This window comes from Monodelphis domestica, chromosome 6 (genome assembly GCF_027887165.1).
Source record: "Monodelphis domestica isolate mMonDom1 chromosome 6, mMonDom1.pri, whole genome shotgun sequence".
In the NCBI taxonomy this organism is placed as follows: domain Eukaryota; kingdom Metazoa; phylum Chordata; class Mammalia; order Didelphimorphia; family Didelphidae; genus Monodelphis; species Monodelphis domestica.
In genome coordinates, this window is record NC_077232.1 from 287,799,869 (window position 1) to 287,821,417 (window position 21,549).

A 21,549-nucleotide genomic window follows, 5' to 3' on the forward strand; every position below is an offset into this window, starting at 1 on the left:
TGTGATTGTGTATTTATTATATTACTTATTTCTATTGTAATAGAAGAATCTGAGAGGGATCAGGATTGAGAGGGAAATGGGGGAGAGAGGGAGAGAGAAGATTCTTCCCCTTTCTTTTTCTGGGAGAGAGGTAGCCAAGTCTCGTTCCCCTGACAGATGGAATATGTCTCCTCAGAGAGTAGTTATGAGATATGGGATATGGAGGACACCCACTGTCACTGCCCCTCAGAAACCTGGGGTCACCCCACTATCAAGGAGAAATGTTGTTTCTTGGGTTAGGCAGTTTGGATCCCTGGGATCCGGAGCTAACCTTCACCTTTTGGGGAGAGATGTGATTCTCCCCCAAATCTTTTGTCCCCTTTCCTAGTGTCACAAACCAACCGGACCTAATTCTAAAGTAGTAAACAATTTATTTGGGTTCACACAGGGAAGGAGAGGTAGGGGTGTCAGGCAAGGAAAGTAGGGAATAGGAAACCCTAACACTGGTCCCCTCTGGCAGGCTCCCCCTCCCCCAAGTTCTTGGGGTTTAAGGCTGAATGCCTTGAACCCTCCTCCAGCCAACTGCTTGTTGATTCCTGTTCCTCAGCTAACTAGCTTTTAATTCAGGAGTCTAGGAACAGGTCAGGGGGAGAGAGCAATCCCGGGGGGAGAGAAAGATCTGGATGGCTCTGGCCAGCATGAGTCCAAATCCAAAATCCCCTTGAGAATTCTGGTAGCTGTTCTTGAGGAGTCTTAGAGGAGGTGTTACTCCATTTTACTATTATATCATTATTTCACTTTCCTGAGCCTTGACCTCAGGATTATGACTCAGGATTGCATCTGAACTAGTCTTGACCTTCTTTCTCCTGGCATCATTCAGTCCTTGTAAGCCACTGTGCATTTTGAAGTGGACCTAAGCCTTGGGAGACTCCATCTCCCAGGACTCTCTACTGCAATTTCCTCTGACACCTCCCACTTCCTTTGTGGGAGGTGTCAGAGGGAGAATAAAAGGAGAGAAGCACAGGTTTAGGTGCCTTTTTTTTCCTTGAACCTAGGTGGAGAGCTTTGGTCCCTGCCTAGCTGCCAAAGATCAGACTTTCCCTGACTTTCTCAAACTTTCCTTTCCTAACCCTAAATAAACCTACCTAAGCCTACCTACAAGAAAACTCTGGTCAATTTCCCTACCGAGCAAGGGGGGAATGGAGGGAAGACCCCACCACCTCCCTTCCCCAACCTTCACGGCCCTTGTGCTCATTAATCATTACTTCTTTGGTTCTGTTTCACAGATTTTGCAGAGAAGCTTCTGAAGCAGCTGGAGAGTTCAAAAGAGAGATTTGAAGTAAAGATGATGCTCATGGACCTTATCTCCAGATTAGTGGGAATTCACGAGGTTCGAATCATTTTGTAGACTTTGTTTTGTTGTTGTTGTTGTTGTTTTACGAGAGGAAATATTATGAAATAGATTTGTGATTTCAGCAGATTTTTTTTTTAATAACCCATATCTTCTGTCTTAGAATTAATAATGATACATTGGTTCTAAGGCAAAAGAATAGTAAGAGCCATGCAATGGGGGACAAGTGACTTGCCCAGGATCACACAGGTAGGAAGTGTCTGAGGCCAGATTTGAACCCAGGATCTCCCATCTCTAATCCTGGCTCTCAATCCACTGAGCCACCTAGCTACTTCCTGGAGGATTATTTCTAAAAGGTTGGATTCTTAATTGAATCCAGTTGCAAACTTAGTTGCAACTCTTCAGTTCCGTGTATTTTAGAAAGAATAGACAACTGAAAAGTAACCATTTTCACAGTGCTTTTGCAAGGATCACACCAACTTAATCTTAGATTTAGCTGGAGAGAATCTGGTGCTATCTCTTCATTTCACAATGAAGACATTAAGGCCTAGGGAGATGAAGAGACTTGAGGGGCACAGAGCAGGAATTTGAACCCTCTTCACAATTCCATCCCCCATATTTTATGCCATTGGTTCTGGCTGAAGCCACCTCGACCCTGTGTCAAACACTGAGGGTGTAGGCAGAAGCTAAGGAGAAGCATCATCTTTGGGTGGGAAGCTGTTATTTGGAGAAGTCACTTGTCAGAAAGTCTCTTTGAGAAGCGAGGGTATTCGAGCCCTTCTCTTGTTGAGATTTCTGGGCAGTTTGGGCTATAGGAGTACATCAGGCTAGAATTTAGCAGGCTGATGTTAGACTTGCCCATGCTTGGCCCTCAGTACAACCTTCCTAGATCCAGCATTGCCTGATATGGAATCATTCTTAGAATTGCATGCTGTGCTGTGTGACCCTGGGCAAGTCACTTGACCCCCATGGCCTAGCCCTTACCATTCTTCTGCTTTAGAACCAACACACAGTATTGATTCTAGGACAGAAGGTAAGGATTTATGAAAATAATAAAATGTAAAGGAATTGCATGTTGGAGCCTTCATGCTAGAAAAATTGGAATTTAAGCATGCCCAAGTGCTGCAAATGATGGATTGCATTCTCTTTTTAATCCTTAAGGCAAAGAAAGTAGCGATAATAGAATCAAGAGTTCAGTTTCCAAATAAAATGATCATTTTTGTGTGTCCATTGATGCCTCTGGTCTGCCTAGCACTGAGTATGTTAACCTGAACTATCATCTCTTTCCCTACAGCTCTTTCTCTTTAATTTCTATCCCTTTATCCAACGGTTTCTCCAACCCCATCAGAGAGGTAAGTGGCTGCCCTGTTTCTTCCCAGTGATCTTGGGACGTGACTAGAATAACTGTTTGAAACCCTCATTTCAAGTTCATTGGTCAGAAGTGAGATGTTTTCTGGAACAGAAGACCCGATGTAGAGCTGGGGGCGACCTCAGAGGTCATCTTGTTGATTATGGCTCGTGTGAGCAAATATAACTCTAAAAGAAGTTACGTGATTTGTTCCAGGTGATAGATATTATAAGAGCAGTGACAGGGTGAAGGAAGTAGGTCTGGCTTCTGTGTGGCTTCCAAACAGGCACGGTTATTATTTTGAATAATTTGCAGTATCACTTGGTTGTTGCAAATAGGAAATTCTTTGACAAAGCGACACTAGACCTTGGAAAGGAGGCAATGAATATTAGAGAGCAAGAGCGCATTCATGAAGCATGTGCTGTGTGACAGGCCCGGTGCTGATAAGCACAGGCAAGCAAGGGAGGCCTTGCCTTCCAAGCGCTCACCTTCTAGCAGGGAAAGGCCTTCACCATATGGAAAGGAGCTGGGGAGCAGAGAAGGAAGGGAGACTAGAGTGTAGCAGAGACAGTAAGACCAGAGGTTGCCCGACAGCCAGGATGTAGTCCAGATTTCCCCCGCACTAGGAGGGGTTGGAAGGTAGGGCCACGAAGGGGAGACAGGCTGTGTTTGTATGTTGGTTTGGGGTTGGGCTTTTTGGAGGGGAGAGGGTGGGCCTATGTGGCTTGTGATTTAATTGATTGAGGGAACTCTCAATGTCAACCCCCTCCCGATCATCCCATGTCCCTGAATTTCTGTGTGCTCAGAGAGGCCAGGGGTGCCCAGAAGCCAGTGACTTCCTCTGAGGAGATCTCCTGTATGTGTCCCTCTCTGTCTCTGTCTCCCTCCCAGGGTTTCAGTCATAAGTAGGACACGCAGAGGGACGGGAGAGGGTGAGGGTAGCCTTGGAATGCCCCAGAGAGCAGGGCTCTGGAGAACGGGGTGGGAGGCTGTCTGTCTCTCCCTGCCTCTCTCAAGGCGTGTGCTAGTGAGAACTTGAGTGAGGACAGATGGATTGCGTGCAGCCCCCCTTTGGGAGGTCAGGCCTCACTCCCGCCGGCTCTGCCAACACAGGTTGGGGGTGGCCTGGGGTCTGAGGCACTGATCCAGCCTGTGTGTTTAAGGAAAGCCCCCGTAAACAGCCCTTTCCTCCTGCCTCCTGTGTTTCAGAGGTGACCAAGATCCTTCTCTTTGCTGCCCAGGCCTCCCATCAGCTCGTACCGCCCGAGGTGAGTATGGCCTTTCTGACCTTTCCTGCCTGTCCCGGCCTGGCCCAGACAGGCGCCCCTGTGAGCGGGGAGCACCAGGACAGTCCCATAGACCTTACAGCCCCCCGTTATACAGATAAGGAAAGTGAAGACCTTACTCGCCTAGTGACGAGGCTGCCTGTCTCCAAGGCCATTACTTTTTCATAGACCCTTCAGAGCAGGGAGTGCCCTTATTAACTATCTGGTACAACCCTCTCTGAGATCACATTTTATGGAATCCTGAAGCAATTGGCTTAACCTGGTATAGTTCTGTGAGTGCAGAGGCGGCCCTGGGACCTGGGCTCCCACCTCCTCACTGATCTGCCTTCCTGGCACCACTTTGGTGGTCATTGAAATGTCTGAGCCCTGCAGAGCACTGCCTGCCCAGAGCAAAGCCTGATGTTGGTGGCGCTGCCCTGGACAGTATGGATTTCAGTCTCCATCTTTGTAACCTTGAGCGGGGAGAGATGGCACAGCAGTCATTCTTTTCACAGGGATGGGGCAGGGTATCATTGCCAGAGCAGCGTGAGAAGTTAAGCTTTTGGGTCAGGTCTAGAGAAAGGAGGTCCTGGATTCAAATCTGGCCTCAGACACTTCTTGCTGTGTGACCCTGGGCAAGTTGCTGAACCCCCTTTTCCTAGCCCTTATTGCTCTTCTGCCTTGGAACTGATACTTGATTCCAAGCAGGAAGGGAGCAGTTTTTATATTTTAAAAAAGAATGAGAAGAAGTTAAGCTTTCCTTTCTAACTGAAAGTGATCCCTGTTTGTCAGTGCTGCTAGAACCCTAACACTGAAGGAAATAGTGTCCATGGTATTTGCTCTTCCCTCAGACCTAAAGATTGAGTTTGAGTTGATTTTCCTTTGTGGATGATGCTCAAGCCCAAGTGGAGGGTGTGATTCTGATTCTGATCTTTCTGTAACTATTCCTAACACAGATCATTGAGTCCTTGCTAATGACTGTGGCCAACAACTTTGTCACGGACAAGAACTCCGGGGAGGTAATGACTGTTGGGTGAGTACCTGTGAGCAGCTCCCTGAAGATGTTCAGAGATCCCTAGCGGCCAATGGAGAAAACAAAATCTCTTCTTCGGGGTCGGTCTGCTTTTCCCAACTGGGTTTGAAACCCCACTTGTCCAGTTACGCCTGTGTCTAGAGTGGGAGAGGGAGGGAGCCAGCCATTCCTTTTTTCCTGGGGCATCCTTCTCTGCTTGGCCAAATGAGTCTTTCATTTCATGACTGACCCATCACAAGTGGCAAAGCTGGGAATGGCCAGGCCTTGGGCCCCACCAAATTTACCCCCTGAACAAGTCTGTGGGTTTGTCTCACAAAGTGAGAACTCTACTGCAGGAGTTCTCAGGAACAAATACGGATTCCTGCCCCAGAGTCTGCTACTTAAACTGTGACTTTATTTGTTCTCTCCAATTGGATTCAAAGACAGTGATAAAATATTAAAAACATAAGCTCTTTCATTAATTAGCTCAGTTTACAAGACTAGGGAAGCCCTGTATCTCATAAACATCCTGTCTCTTCTCTTTCTATATTGAACTGGTCTCACAGCCTTAGATATCTGTTATTTTTGGTCAGTCATTTCAGTTGTATCTAACTCTTCATGACCCCATTGGGGTTTTCTTGAAAGAGATACTAGAATTGTTGGCCATTTCCTTCTCTAACTCATTTTACAGATGAGGAAACTGAGGCAAACAGGACTAAGTGACTTGCCCAGAATCACACAGCTAGTAAGTATGAGATGAGATTTGAACTCAGATCTTCCTGATTCCAGACCCAGCACTCAATCCACTGTGCCACCTAGCTGCCTCAGTCCCTCCATCCCTTCTTCCCTATGGAGTTCTTGGGTAAATGGTGCTGAAGGCTCTAAATCATGTCTCTAGCCTCAACTGCCTTTCAGTTCAATAACTATGGATTAAGTGTATATTTTTACAAAGATAAAAATATCAACAATCCTTAACATCAAAGTACTTATTGTCCACTGAGAAATTACAACTTGTATACAGATAAGCAAATTCAGTCACTGCACTGACCCTGTCACTACAAATACAAAGAATGAAATAATCCTTGTTTTCAAAGAACTTTTGTTAAAACAGGAGATAGCAAGTGTAGCGATCTGTTTGTGTGTGTGTGTGTGTGTGTGTGTGTGTACCTAATGCATGTATTTGTACACAGCTACAAATAAAAGCATATACAGAATAATATCAAGAGAATAGATACAATGTCTGAAGTTGTGAGGCACGCTAGTGATTAGAGGATAATTATAAAGTAATTTGTAGAGGGGAGCAATCAGAAAATTCTTCACAGAGGCAATAGCACCCAAATTATGTCTTGAAGGTAGGGCTTTTGAGAAGTAGTGGATGATAAGCTGGGGCTTTCTAGGCACTGGAGATGTGAATTGAGGCTAGAGATGGCATTTAGGTTGGAGGCACAGCTATTAATGCCTGGGGTGCATGAATGGAAATAAGATAAATAAAATTGGAAAGATAATTGGGAACTGGGTGCTAAGAACCAGGCTTTTATCTTGGGTATCACATGAACTAACAAAGTTTTTTGAGTAAAGGGTCACGTGACTGAGGCAGGTAGGTGGTGCAGTGTATCGAGTCCCCAGGCCAGAGACAGCAATCTCATCTCCCAGAGTTACTTGCTCCAGACACTAGCCATGGGATCCTGGGCAAATCACTTAACCTCCTTCACCTTAATTTCCTCTTTTGTAAAATGAATTGGAGAAGGAAATGGCAAACCACTCCAGTATCTTTGCCAAGAAAACCCCAGATGGGGTCATGAAGAGTCAGACACAACTGAAAACAACTGAACAATAAATATAATGACATGATTAGACCTAAGCCTTAGGGACAGTATTTTGGCAGCAGCAAAGAGAATGGACTGGAGAGGCAAGAAACTTGAAACAGGAAGGTCAATTAGGAGTCCATTAGCATAGTCCAGGGGCAGGGTGATGAGGTAGGGTGATGGCATGTGATTGAAGAGAATGGGACAGATGAGAGATGCTCTGGACACAATGAACTGATTGCATATGGGAGGCTAGGAAATGATGGAAAGCAAGGATCCAGGATAATTCCAAGAATATGAACCTGGCCAACAAGAAAGATTCCAGTATCCTCAACAGACATTGAGAAATTTGGAAGAGGGGTAGATATAGGGAGAAGTATAAGTTTTGTTCTGGACATCCTGGATCCGGGATGCCAGTGGGATGTCTGGGCAACAGGGTCCCATAGCCTCTTGAACTGGAGCAGATGAGGGGAAAAAAGGCAGAAATTTGGGATATAGAATTCCTCTCATGTTCATGGTTCTAATGAATCTTAGAGTCTCCTGCCTCTACTCTGCTTTCCACTTTCATAGTCACAACACGTCAAAGTTGGAAGACTTTTTACTGATCAGTTAGACCAACCTGGGGAGAAGGCGGGACTAGTTCAACCTATCCAGATCAGCTTGCCCAAAGAATCCATGCTGGCTCATCATCTGGCCTTCCTGTCCATTCTTGGTACAAGCCAATCACTGAATGTTTTTCTTCCTTCTTTAGAATCAATGCCATAAAAGAGATAACAGCTAGATGCCCTCTGGCCATGTCTGAAGACCTTCTCCAAGATCTGGCCCAATACAAAACCCACAAAGACAAGAGTAAGTTCAATATTATTTTCTGTGCACTAGATACCGTGCCAAACTGCCCATTTCTCTTTGAATACAAGATAGTTTCTGCTGATCTTCTGGACCTATTTGAAAGAAGATTTATAAAACACTTAGCACACAGTAGGCACTATATAAGTGTGAGCTATTATCATTATTATTTGCTGGTGCATATCAGCAACTTTTTATGGAATCTTTGATGTTGCAGATGTAATGATGTCTGCTAGAACCCTGATTCATCTCTTCAGAACCCTGAATCCAAAGATGCTGCAGAAAAAATTCAGGGTAAGTAATTCCTGTGGACACCAAATTTTGTTTTGGTTGGGTTTTTTTTTTAGTTAGTTATGAATTTTGAAGTTATGAATTTTGCATTTGAATTTTAGTGTTTATGGGGAAAATGCCCATATGTAAATGTATCTTTTCTTCTCAAAAAATACAACTCCCCCAAAAAGAAAGTTATTGAGAGGGAGGAAGGAGGAAGGAAACTCTTAAGTAGTATCACCTTGCTGACAAAGGTCTGGATAATCAAAAGCTGTGGTTTTTCTCAGTAGTAGCAATTGGACCGTATGGAAAACTGAGTGCCACAAAATTACCACTTTCAAATTGTGGTGCAGGAGAAAACTTGAGAGGGCTTTAGTTAGCAGAGATCAAATCAGTCAATACTTAGTTCAGAATGTTCACTGGAAGGTCAAAAAATAACAAATATCTCCCAGGTTTTCCCTTTTAGTTGTTGTATGCCTTGGGAATTGGGATTGGAAATTGCCCCTTGTGTTTTTGAAGCTCTGTGCTGTTGGGGAAGGCAGCTCATTGACTTTAAGATCCCCTTGAGCCTTGTTTAGCCCAATTCAACAGCTATTTGCTCTTTCTGAGACATGATCCTTGTCCTCATTGATCTTATAGTCTAAAGAAGGGATGTCAAAAAATAACTTAACATAATGTAATATTTAATAAATATAGTCGAGGTACAAAACATCATGTGATACTCAATATGGAAACATCATTTACCCACTTAGGGGTGAGGAATATTTTGTGATGATGGTGGTACCTGACTTGGGCTTCAAAAGTTAGGTAGGATTTCTTTTTTCCTTTTTTAAAAAATAAACCCTTACCTTCCATTTTAGAATCAATACTATATATTTGTTCCCAAGGCAGAAGAGTAGTAAGGTCTAGGTAGTGGAAGTTAAATCTGAGGCTAGATTTGAACCCAAAACCTTCCATCTCTAGGCCTGGCTCTCGATCCACTGAGACATCTAGCTGCTCCGTAGGTAGAATTTTAATGGGAAGGGAATGAGAAATATTCCATCATGCAGGTGGGAAAGCCCAAAATGGGCTCAGAACACAAGGTGTATTCTAGTGTCTATGAAGCATAGGGTATGTGCCAGGAAGTAGCATGAGATAAGATCTAAAGGTAAGATGGCACCACTCCCTGTTGTAGGATCTTGAATGCCAGCCCGAGTAGTTTGAAAGTCAGCTAAAGAGCTAGCCTTGGAATTAGGAAGACTTGCATTTGAATCATGACATCTGCAGCATTTAGCATTGTCCAACATTTCTCCTCAATGATCTCTCCTTTCTGGATTTTTCATGACTGCTTTCTCTATTCTTCTAACTACCTAACTCCCTGGTTTCCTTAACTGGGTCTTCATCTATGTCATGCCCACTAACTATGGGTGTCCCCCTCAAGAATAGGCCCTGGGTCCTCCTTTATTTCAGTTATCATCTGTGTAGGTGATTCCCAGAACTATTTATTCAGCCATGATTTCTTTATCCCACATCACCAGCTGCCTGTTGGACAATTCAGAGGCTATCCAGTGATGACCTCAAACATGCGGTGGCCAAAATAGAACTTGTTATTGTCCCTTTCTCTCATCCGGATTTCACTGTCACCATCAAAGGCACTCTTATCCTTCTAGTTACCCTAGAAAGTCCTGAATCATTTGCCAAATCACGTAATTTCTCCCCCAAATCTTTCCTGTACATCCTTTTCTCTCCACCAACACAGCCACTATCCGTTCCAGACACCTCTGACTTCTTTCCTGGACAATGACAATAGCCTTCTCATTGGTCCCCCAGCCTCAGGTCTCCCCCACTCCAATCCGTCCTCTACTCAACTGTCAAAAGCACAAGTCTGGCCCCACTCATTCAATGCCAGTGATTCCATGTTACCTCTAGGATAGCCTGCACACCCCTGCTTGGCATCTAAAGCTGGTAGGAAACTAGACGGCCCCAACGGAGAGCGTTGGACCCAGAATCAGGAAGGCCTCCATTCAGAGCCACCTTCAGACATTCCCTGGCTGGGTAACCACTGTCTGCCTCAGTGTCCTCATCTGTAAATGCAGATAATACCACCACGATTGTTGAGGATCAACCATGACAATAATTGTAAAGGGCTTAACATAGATCCTGACACATAGGAAGTGCTATGTAAATATTAGCTATCATGGTTGTTATTATTGTTATTGTTGTTATCATTATTATTACTCTTCACGTTACTCTTCTTGATCAAAATCTATTTCCATGTTGTTGGTGTTTGCATTAGGATGTTCATTTAGAGTCTACATCCCCAACCATATCCCCTCAACCCATGTAATCAAGCAGTTGTTTTTCTTCTGTGTGTCTACTCCCACAGTTTTTCCTCTGAATGTGGATTGTGCGTTCTCTTGTAGATCCCTCCAAGTTGTTTAGGATCACTGCATTGCCAGTAATGGAGAAGTCCATTACATTCGATTGTACCACAGTGTATCAGTCTCTGTACAATGTTCTCCTGGTTCTGCTCCTCTCGTTCTGCATCAATTCCTGAAGTTTGTTCTAGTTCACATGGAATTCCTCCACTTTATTTTTCCTTTGAGCACAATAATATTCCATCACCAACAGATACCACAATTTGTTCAGCCATTCCCCAATTGAAGGGCATCCCCTTATTTTCCAATTTTTTACCACCACAAAGAGCTCAGCTATGAATATTCTTGTACATGTTTTTTCCTTATTATCTCTTTGAGGTACAAACCCAGCAGTGCTATGGCTGGATCAAAGGGCAGACAGTCTTTTATCGCCCTTTGGGCATAGTTCCAAATTGCCCTCCAGGATGGTTGGATCAATTCACAACTCCACCAGCAATGCATTAATGTCCTGACTTTGCCACATCCCCTCCAGCATTCATTACTTTCCATAGCTGTCATGTTAGCCAATCTGCTAGGTGTGAGGTGATACCTCAGAGTTGTTTTGACTTGCATCTCTCTGATTATCAGAGATTTAGAACACTTTTTCATGTGCTTATTAGTAGTTTTGATTTCTTTAACTGAAAAATTGCCTATTCATGTCTCTTGCCCATTTATCAATTGGAGAATGGCTTGATTTTTTGTACAATTGGGTTAGCTCTTTATAAATTTGAGTAATTAGACCTTTGTTTGTTTCCCAATTTGTTGCTTCCTTTGGTTGTATTGGTTTTGTTTGTACAGAAACTTTTTAATTTTATGTAATCAAAATTATTGATTTTACATTTTGTGATTTTTTTTCTAAGTCTTACTTGGTTTTAAAGTCTTTCCTTTCCCAAAGATCTGACATGTATACTATTCTGTGTTCACCTAATTTGCTTATAGTTTCCTTCTTTATATTCAAGTCATTCACACATTCTGAGTTTATCTTGGTGTAGGGTCTGAGATGTTGATTCAAACCTAATCTCTCCCATACTGTCGTCCAATTTTCCCAGCAGTTTTTATTAAATACTGGATTTTGGTCCCAAAAGCTGGGATCTTTGGTCTTATCATAGACTGTTTTGCTGAGGTCACTTACCAAAAGTCTATTCCACTAATCCTCCTTTATGTCTCTTAGCCAGTACCAAATTGTTTTGATGACCACTGCTTTATAGTACAGTTTGAGATCTGGGTCTGCAAGGCCTCCTTCCTTCACATTTTTTTTTCATGATTTCCCTGGATATCCTTGATTTTTTTGTTCTTTCAAATGAATTTTGTTATGATTTTTTTCTAATTCAGTAAAAAAGTTTTTTGGTAGTTCAATGGGTATGGCACTAAATAAGTAAATTAATTTGGGTAGGATTGTCATTTTTATTATGTTAGCTCATCCTACCCACGAGCAGCAGTAGATGTTTTTCCAATTGTTTAGATCTAGTTTTAATTATGTAGAGAGTGTTTTGTAGTTGTATTCATATAGTTCCTGTGTTTGTCTCAGCAGATAGATTCCCAAGTATTTTATATTGTCTAGGGTGATTTTAAATGGAAATTCTCTGTCTAATTGTTGCATTCTTAGATGTGTTGGAGATATATAAAAATGCTGATGACTTATGTGGGTTATTTTGTATCCTGCAACTTTGCTAAAGTTGTTGATTATTTCCACTCACTTTTTGGTTGATTCTCCAGGATTCTTTAAGTAGATCATCATATCATCTGCAAAGAGTGATAGCTTGGTCTCCTCATTGCCAATTTTAATACCTTCAATTTCTTTTTCTTCTCTAATCGCTAGTGTTTCTGGTACAATGTTAAATAAAAGAGGTGATAATGGGCATCCTTGTTTCATTCCTGATCTTATTGGGAAGGCTTCTAGTTTATCCCCATTTCAGATGATGTTTGCTGAGGGTTTTAGATATATACTGTTTTTTATTTTTAGGAAAGGCCCTTCTATTCCTATGCTTTCTAGTTTTTCAATAAGAATGAATGTTGTATTTTGTCAAAAGCTTTTTCTGCATCTGTTGAGATAATCATGTGATTTTTGTCAATTTGCTTATTAATATGGTCAGTTATGTGGATGGTTTTCCTAATATTGAACCATCCTTGCATTCCTGGTATGAATCCAACCTGATCATAGTAAATAACCCTTGTGATGACTTGTGGGAATCTTTTTGCTAGTATCCTATATAAGATTTTTGCATCTATATTCATTAAGGAGATTGGTCCATAGTTTTCTTTCTCTGTTTTTGACCTGCCTGGCTTTGGAATCAGTACCATATTTCTGTCATAAAAGGAATTTGGTAGAACTCCTTTTTTGCTTATTCTGTCAAATAGTTTGTATAATATTGGGATTAGTTGTTCTTTGAATGTTTGATAGAATTCATGTGTGAATCCATCTGGACCTGGGGTTTTTTTCTTATGGAGTTCTTTGATGAGTTGTTAATATCTTTTTCTGATATGGGTTTATTTAGGTAGTCTATTTCTTCCTCTGTTAGGCTAGGCAATTTATATTTTTGTAAATATTCATCTATGTTACCTAGATTGCCATATGTATTGCCATATAATTGGGCATAATAATTTTTAATGATTGCCTTAATTTCCTCTTCATTAGAAGTGAGGTCTCCCTTTTCGTCTTGGATACTGTCAATTAGGTTTTCTTCTTTCCTTTTTTTAATTAGATTGACCAGTACTTTGTCTATTTTATTTGTTCTTTCAAAGTACTAGCTTCTGGTCTTATTTATTAAATCAATAGTTCTTTGACTTTCAATTTTATTAATTCCTCCTTTGATTTTTAGGATCCCTAATTTAGTCTTCATTTGAGGAATTCTAATTTGCTCACGTTCTAGTTTTTTAATTTGCATGCCCAGTTCATTGACCTCTGCCCTCTCTAGTTTGTTAATATATTAACTCAAGGATATAAATTTCCCCCTGAGTACAGATTTGGCTGCATCCCATAGATTCTGAGAGGATGTCTCATCATTGTCATTTTCTTCAATGAAATTATTGTTTCTATGATTTGTTCTTTAACTGATTTTGGAGAATCACATTGTTTAATTTCTAATTAATTTTTGATTTGCTTCTCCATGTACCCTTACTAATCATTATTTTCATTGCATTGTGATCTGAGAAGGTTGCATTTATTAATTCTGCTCTTTTGCACTTGTTTGCAATGTTTTTATGCCCTAGTACATGGTCAGTCTTTGTGAATGTACCATGTGCTGCTGAAAAGAAGGTGTATTCCTTTTTGTCCCTATTTATTTTTCTCCACATATCTACTAACTCTAATTTTTCTAAGATTCCATTCACTTCTCTTATCTCTTTCTCATTTATTTTTTGGTTTGATTTATCTAATTCTGATAGAAGAAGGTTCAGGTCTCCCAGTAGTATAGTTTTTTTTTTAATTTCAGCCTTGAGCTCCACTAATTTCTCCTTTAGGAGTTTGGATGCTATGCCATTTGGTGCTTACATGTTGAATACTGATATTTCCTCATTTTCTATACTACCTTTTATCAGGATGTAATTACCTTCCCTATCTCTTAACTAGATCTATTTTTACTTTGGCTTTGTCAGATATCATGATTGCGACTCCTGCCTTCTTTTTATCAGTTGATGCCCAATAAATTTGGCTCCATCCTCTTTTACCCTATTCGTGTCTACTTTTCTCATATGTGTTTCTTGTAGGGTTTTGGTTTCTAATCCACTCTGCTATTCGCTTGCCTTTTATGAGTGAGTTCATTCCATTCACATTCAGAGTTACGATTACCAGCTATGTATTTCCCAGCATTTTGATTTCCACTCCTAGTACTGCCTTTTCTTCTTTCACTATTTCCTTCTACACCAATGTTTTGTTTTTAATCAGTCCCCTAATTCCCACCCTTATTTTACTTCCCTTTCTAGCCTCCCCCCCTTCTTATTCCCCTCTTATATTCTTTACAGTTTTTTATACTACCCACCCACCTTCTCATTCCCTTATACTGCTTCCCTCTCCACCAGTCCATTTGTTACCCTTCTACTTCCCTATAGGGCACAAATCAATTCTCTGCCCCAATGGATTTGATTGTTCTTCCCTCTTTGAGTCAATTTCAATGCACGTAAGAGTTGAGTATTTCCTATATCCAACCTCTTTACCCTTCCAGTGTACTGATGTTCTCCCCCTCCTGCCATGAGCTTCTTCGTGACATATAAATTTACCCCCTTTTGTTTCTTTTCCCATTTCTTTTAGTATTAACCTCTTTTTTTAACTCTAGTTGTGTATACACACATACATTATACATATATATATTCATGCATACATGTATCTATATACATATTTATGTCTTGGCATTTCATCCTATACAGTTTGTCACTTTCCTCTAAGTGTAATTCTTCTAGCTACCCAGGTGATAATAACAATTTTTACCTCTTTTCTTATTAGGGATACATATCATTTTAACTTATTGGGTCTCTTAAAAAAAAAAAAGTTGTGGCTTTTTTGTTTTTGTTTTTTCCCTCTTTCTTAATTACCTTTTGATGATTCTCTCAAGTTCTGTGCTTGGGCATCAAATTTTCTGTTCAGGTCTGATCTTTTCTTTACGAATGCTTGGAATTCTTCTAGTTTGTTAAATGACCAAACTATCCCCCGTAAGAATATAGTTTGTTTTGATGGGTAATTGATTCTTGGTTGTAGACCTAGTTCCTTTGCTTTCTGGAATATCATATTTCATACCTTTGGGTCCTTCAGTGTAGATGTAGCCAGGTCCTGTGTTATCCTCACTATGGTTCCATGGTATCTGAATGACTTCTTAGCAGCTTGTAATATTTTTTCCTTGGTCTGATAGTTCTTGAATTTGGCTATAACATTCCTGGGTGTTGTCAGTTGGGGATTAAGTACAGGAAGTGATCTGTGAATTCTTTCAATCTCCACTTTTCCCTCTTGTTCTAGAATATTGGGGCAGTTTTCTTGGATAATTTCCTGTAGTATGATGTCCTGGCTTTTTCTTTTGTCATGGTCTTCTGGTAGACCAAAGATTCTTAAATTGTCTCTCCTGGAATGATTTTCTAAATCTTCTGTTTTGTGAATGAGGTGCTTCATATTTTCCTTAGTTTTTTCATTCTTTTGATTTTGTTTTATAGTGTCCTGCTTCCTTGTGAGGTCACTTAATTCTAGTCGTCGTATTCTGGTTCTTAAAGACTGGATTTCATCCCTGGCTTTTTGGTCATCCTTCTCCTTCTGGTCTGATTTTCTTTGGAGTTCCTCTTTCATCTCCTTTGCCTCATTTTCAAGCTGGTTAATTTTGGCTTTCAAGACACTGTTTTCTTGTTTTAGTTCAAGTGCCTCTGTTTCCAGATGACTTATCTTACTTTTTAAGTTCTTTTCCCAATTGTCTGCAGCCTCTCTTAATTGTGTTTTGAAATGTATTTTGAGTTCTTCCAGAGCCTGTATCCAATTTGCTGGGGTTTCTGTTTTTTTTTTTTTTTTGCTTAGTGTTCCCTCATCCTTCTCTGTTCTGTTTACTCTTTGTTCATTTCCTGGGTAGAAGCTGTCGATTGTAATTTCTTTTTTCTTTTTCAGTTGTTTGCTCATATTTACCCCTTCTTTACTCCCTGCAGTTGCCTGCGCTATTGCTCCTCTTGTTTTTTTTTTTGTGGTTTTGGGCTTTTCTCTCAGCCTTCCCCCTTGGAGCTTTGTCAGCAAATATCTCAGTGTAGTCTGTGGGGGAGGGGTGTTGGAGCTTGAGATTCCCTGCCCTCTGGAGGCTTTGATGGAATTAAGTCCAGCAGCCTGTGGGGGAGGGATGTGGTAGCTTGAGCTTCCCTGCCCTCTAAAGGCTTTGATGGAATTACGTCCTCCTGGGTTGATCTGGATGTGCCCTGGGAGTGGGGGGAGGAGGGGGGCAATATGGAGTGTCTCTGCTGCTGCAACTAGGCTGCCTGCTCTGAACTTCTTTTCTAACTGTTTCTCTACTGCTTGTGTTCAACACTCTGAGCCTGGCACAGCTTTGCCCACAAAGTACTCCCTCCAGACCTGCACCCTTGCCCAACCAGGGGTTCCAGCTGCCTCTGGAGGCTTTGTGCTCTAGGCAGAGGAGGGGTCCTGGGACCTTTCTTCTTCCTTCCCCTTAAACCCGAGTGTTCTCGAATTCCAGCTTTTGGGGGTGTACCTTTTAAGTTGAGTCCAGCTGGGGGGTTCCTTGGCTCTGTCTTGTTGTTCGGTTTGATTTTCAGTCCCCTAGGAGCATTTAGTTTGTAAACGGTAAGGAAGGATTTTCAGAGATCTGAACTTTCGCTGCCTCTATGCCACCATCTTGACTCCGTGTCATTGCTCCATTTTCCATTTCAGCCTCGTCCCAAAAATGTTCTCCTTCATCACAACCAAGCATATCCTAGAATTCCTGGTTTTGTTCACACACGGCTTACCACCCCCCCCCCCCCCTCCCGGTGCAGAAGGCCTTTTGGGTCTTCTGGCTGCCAGTGCCTTCCCCTTTCCATTTACCTTTCCCCTGCTTGGTGGCCATCTTGTGGCCTTTCCCTTCAGAGCGTCAGTGTTTGGGAGGATGGATGGCATCCTTGCCTTTCTTCTGCCACCGTATTCATTTTGTGATCATGGGCAAGTTATCAGGATCAAATGGAATTATGTGTGGGAAGGATTCGTGCAGCTGGGATCTCTGTTATTCTAATTATTCAGATGTAAGTCCGTGTGTCTGTATATGACTATAAAGCTATTATTTCTGCCCCAATCCCAATCCAGGGACACATCCTGACATAACCTCACTTTGAGGTCCCGGGCCTGCAGGGAGGCACTGGTGGTGATGGGGCCTCCAGATCGTAGCTAGACAGGACAGAATGCTGGTGGTGGCCATGTCTGGCCCCCAAGTGAGGAGAGCAGAAGGCCTTCCTCTGGCTCTGCTGCTCCTCGGCCTGTGAGCTTCGTAGTGGAGATCTCCTCACACCTGCACAGCCACAGGTCTCCTGAAGGACTGAGTTGTTGAATGGTCGGGAGCTTTTTCCTATTACAAAATTGCCTTTTCTGGCTAGACTCTGAAAACCTTCTCTCGTAACTTTATTTAAACCCTTCCTTTCTGTCTAAAACTCAGTACTGTGACTTGGTTCCAAGGCAGAAGACTTGGTAAGGACTAGGCCATGAAGGTTAGGGACTTGTCCAGGGTTCCACAGCTAGGCAGTACCTGAGGTCAGATGAACCCAGGACCTCTGTAAAAATAATAAAATGACGAGCCACGTAAAATTAGATGGGAAAACTCACTAATACAGGTTCAAAAGTATCTTCAGTGATGAATGAAGCTCATATGTGAACTTCCCTTCAGGACCAGGCACAAGGGCCTTTGTTCTCCAGCCTGAAGCTTAGGCCTTCCCCTGGGCCCCGTGACCATACCCAGGACTCCCTGTAGGAGGCTTCCCGAGCTCTGTGCCCCGAGTGCCGGGCATTCCCAGATTCCTCGTGAGCGAGCCAGGCCCCTGCACCCTAGCACAGTGGCCAGCCGGGGAGCCCCCTGATGGGCATCCTGCCTCTGCCCACAAGATGGAGCCCGGGCTTCTTTGTCACCCAGCTGGCCAGGGCTCTTCTTCCGGTTGTCGCACACATGATGTCCATCACACACACTTCTGGTCCCAGGGCTACTAGCTGAGCCTTTGTACACGCTGTGTCCCACCCCTGCCCCTCCGCATCCATCCATCCTCGAACGTTACCTCCTCCAGGAGGCCCCCAGAAGATCTTGCATTTACTTTGTGTGCTCTCTCGGAGGGCAGAGACCCATAAGCTGCCGTGGGTGCCTCATGCTTGTGCTGTGCTCTTAGGGCAAGCCCACGGAGGCCTCAGTGGAGGCGAGAATCCAGGAGTATGGCGAGCTGGATGCCAAGGATTACATTCCTGGAGCGGAAGTGCTTGATGTGGAGAAAGAGGAAGACGGAGAGTCTGATGATGGTGAGTGGCTTCATGGGCCCTGGCCTGCGGCTCCCTCCTGGGCACTCACCTCAGGTCACTGGACAGCAGTCCAGGCTTTGCTCTTAGCATGTGGTGCAGGGCAGCCTCCTGCAGCCTCCTGGGAGTCAGACAGACTTTGGGTCACTTGGGGGGGCCCGTATCTCTCATTCCTCTCGGCCAGGCCTCCCACACAAGGCTCTCCTCGTCTGACATGGGACTGACAGCGGCATCTGCACCCCGTGTTGTCAGGACCGGCCTAGACGGTGTCTGTCAGGAGCTTTGCCAGCCCTGGAGTGCTGTTGTAGACAGCAGCTGGTCATATGCCTCTTGGCTCATTCCAGGCCCTCCTTGTCCGGAATCCTGGCATGTCTGTCTCACACGCTCGTGCCTGGGTGGGCCTTTTCTGTGGCGGCCCCAGACACTGTGGGGGGCCTCTCCAAGGCCACAGCCAGGGCTCAGACCCGGGTGCTGTGCCAGGCAAGGCACGGAGGGGCAGCGTGTAGGCCTCAGGCCTCGTGACCCAGAAGGCCTGGGATCAGGCCGTCCCTCTGGGGCAGCTGGGTGTGACCCCCACAGGGTGGTCTGGGCAGCTCTGCCTCATGGCCCTGCGCCTGGCCTTGACGCTGTGCTTGGGCCTGGTTTTTAAAGGACTTTTAGTATTTGCTTTCCACAAACAGCCTGTCACGGTGTGAGGCAAAACTATGGTTGGGCCGAGGCACAGTGCTGACTCTTAAGACAGAGTAAGGGTTTAAGAAAGAAACTAAATTAGTTTGGTCGAGCAGTTAAAGCTCCAGGCCCCGCTCATTGGCTGGACGAGGCACCCTGCCTTTGGGACTTACCCTTTTCTTTCCTCCGCCTAGATGGGTGGGAAAGTGCCAGCCTCAGCGAAGAGGATGACGACGATGGCGAGTGGATCCCAGTGCACCACTCCTCTGATGAGGAGAACCAGGAAATTGTAGGTGTCTGGGCTCAGGTCCAAATCCCCCCAGGGTCCTGGGCTGGGCCCCTGGGGGAAGAGCGGGGACATCTGGATGCGGATGTCAGGTGGGTGTCTGCAGCCTCTGACCCACGGGCTGGCTCTGTCTGTCCCAAGGCCGAGAAGCTAAAAAGCGTGCCACCGGAGGAGCGCAAGGCCAAGGCCGCCGCGGTGAGCACCAGCAGGGTTCTGACCCAAGAGGACTTCCAGAAGATCCGCCTGGCGCAGATGCAGAAGGAGATGGACTCTGCCCCGGGGAAAGCCCAGAAGAGGAAGAATGTGGACCTGGACAGCGATGAGGAGAGGAGGTAAAGGCTGGTGTGAGGGTGGGAGCCGCTGTGCTGAGCCCACTGAGGCCTGTGCTGACCTCTCCTCGGGCTCTCTCTTCCCAGGGGAGAGCTGCTTTCCTTGAGGGACATCGAACATCTCCATAAAAAACCCAAGTCGGACAAAGAGACAAGACTGGCCACTGCGATGGTGAGGGCCCGCACCTTCCTTTCAGGGGTGATGCGATTCGGGGGACCATGGAGGGGAAACCGGGAGCCCCCCGGGGCGAGCCTGGCTCACCTCCCTGCCCCTGGCCCGGGGCCTTCGATGTGCATCCCTACAGTGGGAGGGTGGACCCCTTCCGGCCCAGTGGGGCTGCCCCAAAACATTTCATGCCTCTGTATGTTGCAGACAATCACAACTGCACGAAGAAAGGCTTATTGAGCACAGGTTATTCTATGCTAAGTGCTAACTGTCATGAAGCTTTTTAGTGTTTCCAAAATGCTTTACATATATTAGCTATGCACTCCTCACCAAGGCCCTTGAGGGCGAGGTACCAATATCAATACCCATTTAACAGACAAAGAAATGGAGGCTCATAGAAGTTAGGTGACTCTCCCAGGGACATACAGCCAGCCAGTGCCTGCTGCAGAAATCTAACTCGGGCGTCTAGGATGTTATCTGTTGTGTCTTCTTCCCCTTCCCCGTGGTCCTGCCATCTGCCTTTAGAGCCTGATGTTTATACCAGGGTTAAAGATTATCTAAATGGGGGGGGGGGGGTCCTAAATATCTCAAAGGTTGTGAAATAAACAGGAAAGGAGCAGAGGGGTCTGTTATTGTGAAAGGGGGAAAAATGAAGGTTTTGTATTCATAGGCCGGAAAGACAAGCAGAAAAGAATTTGTGAAGAAGAAAACCAAACTGAACCCATTTGCTAGTTCTACAAATAAAGAAAAGAAAAAACAGAAGAATTTTATGATGATGAGATACAGCCATAACGTCCGCTCCAAAGGCAAACGCTCATTCAGGGACAAACAGGTGAGGCCGGCCGTGCTCAGGAGCTGTTTGGCTGGGGACTCCTTCAGATAGTCACCTGGGGCCAGCCGTGAGCCCTAGGGGGAAGCCCAGGCCTGGTCTGTTCCAGCACGTGGGGATTGGGGCCGGCCCCAGGGCTCTCTGGGACTCAGCACCCTTCCCAGGCTGGGCATCTTGCCCCCAGCATCCAGGCAGCTTCACCGTCTTGGTATGCAGCCATCCTGGGAGGGAGCAGAGGGCCTGGCAGTGTGGAGGACGAGGGGAAGAGAGAACACCTGAGGAGTCCTGGCCTACTGGGGTGTCAGCATGAGCTGCAGCTCGCCTAACGGGGTGCAGGCTGCAATTCCTATTTCAAAGTAGGGAGACTGGGCCAGCCAGGAAACTCTCAGAGCCCATGTTGCCGAGAGAATTCTGTTAGAACAGAATTGCATCAGGGTGGAATGTAGCAGAGAGGGCCCGCGGAGCTCATTTGGGGTCTTCTTTTTTATCTTCTAGCTGGCTCTCCGGGATGCACTTTTGAAAAAGAGGAAAAAGCTTATGAAATAGCCTTCCCGCGGGGGTGATGAGGGCCATTTTCACCTTATTGCTTGGGAATAATGAGAGACTGCTGTTGACTCGGGAACTCCAAAGGGTGGGAGCCTGCTGGAACCCCAGAGCTGGGAATTCCTCCAGGTGCTCCGCCTCTGCGCACATCTCCGCTGCCAGGAGGCTGCCCTTCCTGACTGCTCGGTATGGCCTTCGTGAAATGGGTGTTTACTTTGGAAATGGAGAATTGCCAATATCTGTAAAATTTATAGAAAAGAAATAAATTATTTGTCCAGTGGACATCTATTTTACTCCTCAGCACAAGATAGTCCTGTGCCTTGGATAGATGGTAAGCCTTAACTTGATCAACAGACTTGTGTTTGCCCGATGGGTTTGGTGCCCAGCTGACACGTGGGGCAGACCACCACTATAATACCAAAGGGTTCAATATTTTTTTAATGTGCATGAAGAAATAATTGGTAAACACCTTGCTTTTAAAAAATAAACCACATTGTATATAAATATTGTTGGAAT

General features: G+C 44.4%; 1 protein-coding gene across 1 annotated transcript in view; it reads left to right on the forward strand.

The window, feature by feature from the left end:
• The window catches only part of SDAD1 (SDA1 domain containing 1), a 31,341-nt gene extending 10,008 nt beyond the window's left edge, over positions 1-21,333 (forward strand). Inside the window, exons 11-22 of the mRNA XM_001375697.4 lie at positions 1,266-1,369; positions 2,625-2,682; positions 3,888-3,946; positions 4,900-4,976; positions 7,512-7,609; positions 7,824-7,900; positions 18,088-18,214; positions 19,075-19,169; positions 19,308-19,498; positions 19,583-19,667; positions 20,332-20,493; positions 20,986-21,333. Of these exons, the coding sequence (XP_001375734.2) occupies positions 1,266-1,369; positions 2,625-2,682; positions 3,888-3,946; positions 4,900-4,976; positions 7,512-7,609; positions 7,824-7,900; positions 18,088-18,214; positions 19,075-19,169; positions 19,308-19,498; positions 19,583-19,667; positions 20,332-20,493; positions 20,986-21,036 (1,184 nt within the window). The 3' untranslated portion in view covers positions 21,037-21,333. The remainder of the gene's footprint in view (positions 1-1,265; positions 1,370-2,624; positions 2,683-3,887; positions 3,947-4,899; positions 4,977-7,511; positions 7,610-7,823; positions 7,901-18,087; positions 18,215-19,074; positions 19,170-19,307; positions 19,499-19,582; positions 19,668-20,331; positions 20,494-20,985) is intronic.
• The last annotated feature ends 216 nt before the right edge of the window (positions 21,334-21,549 follow it).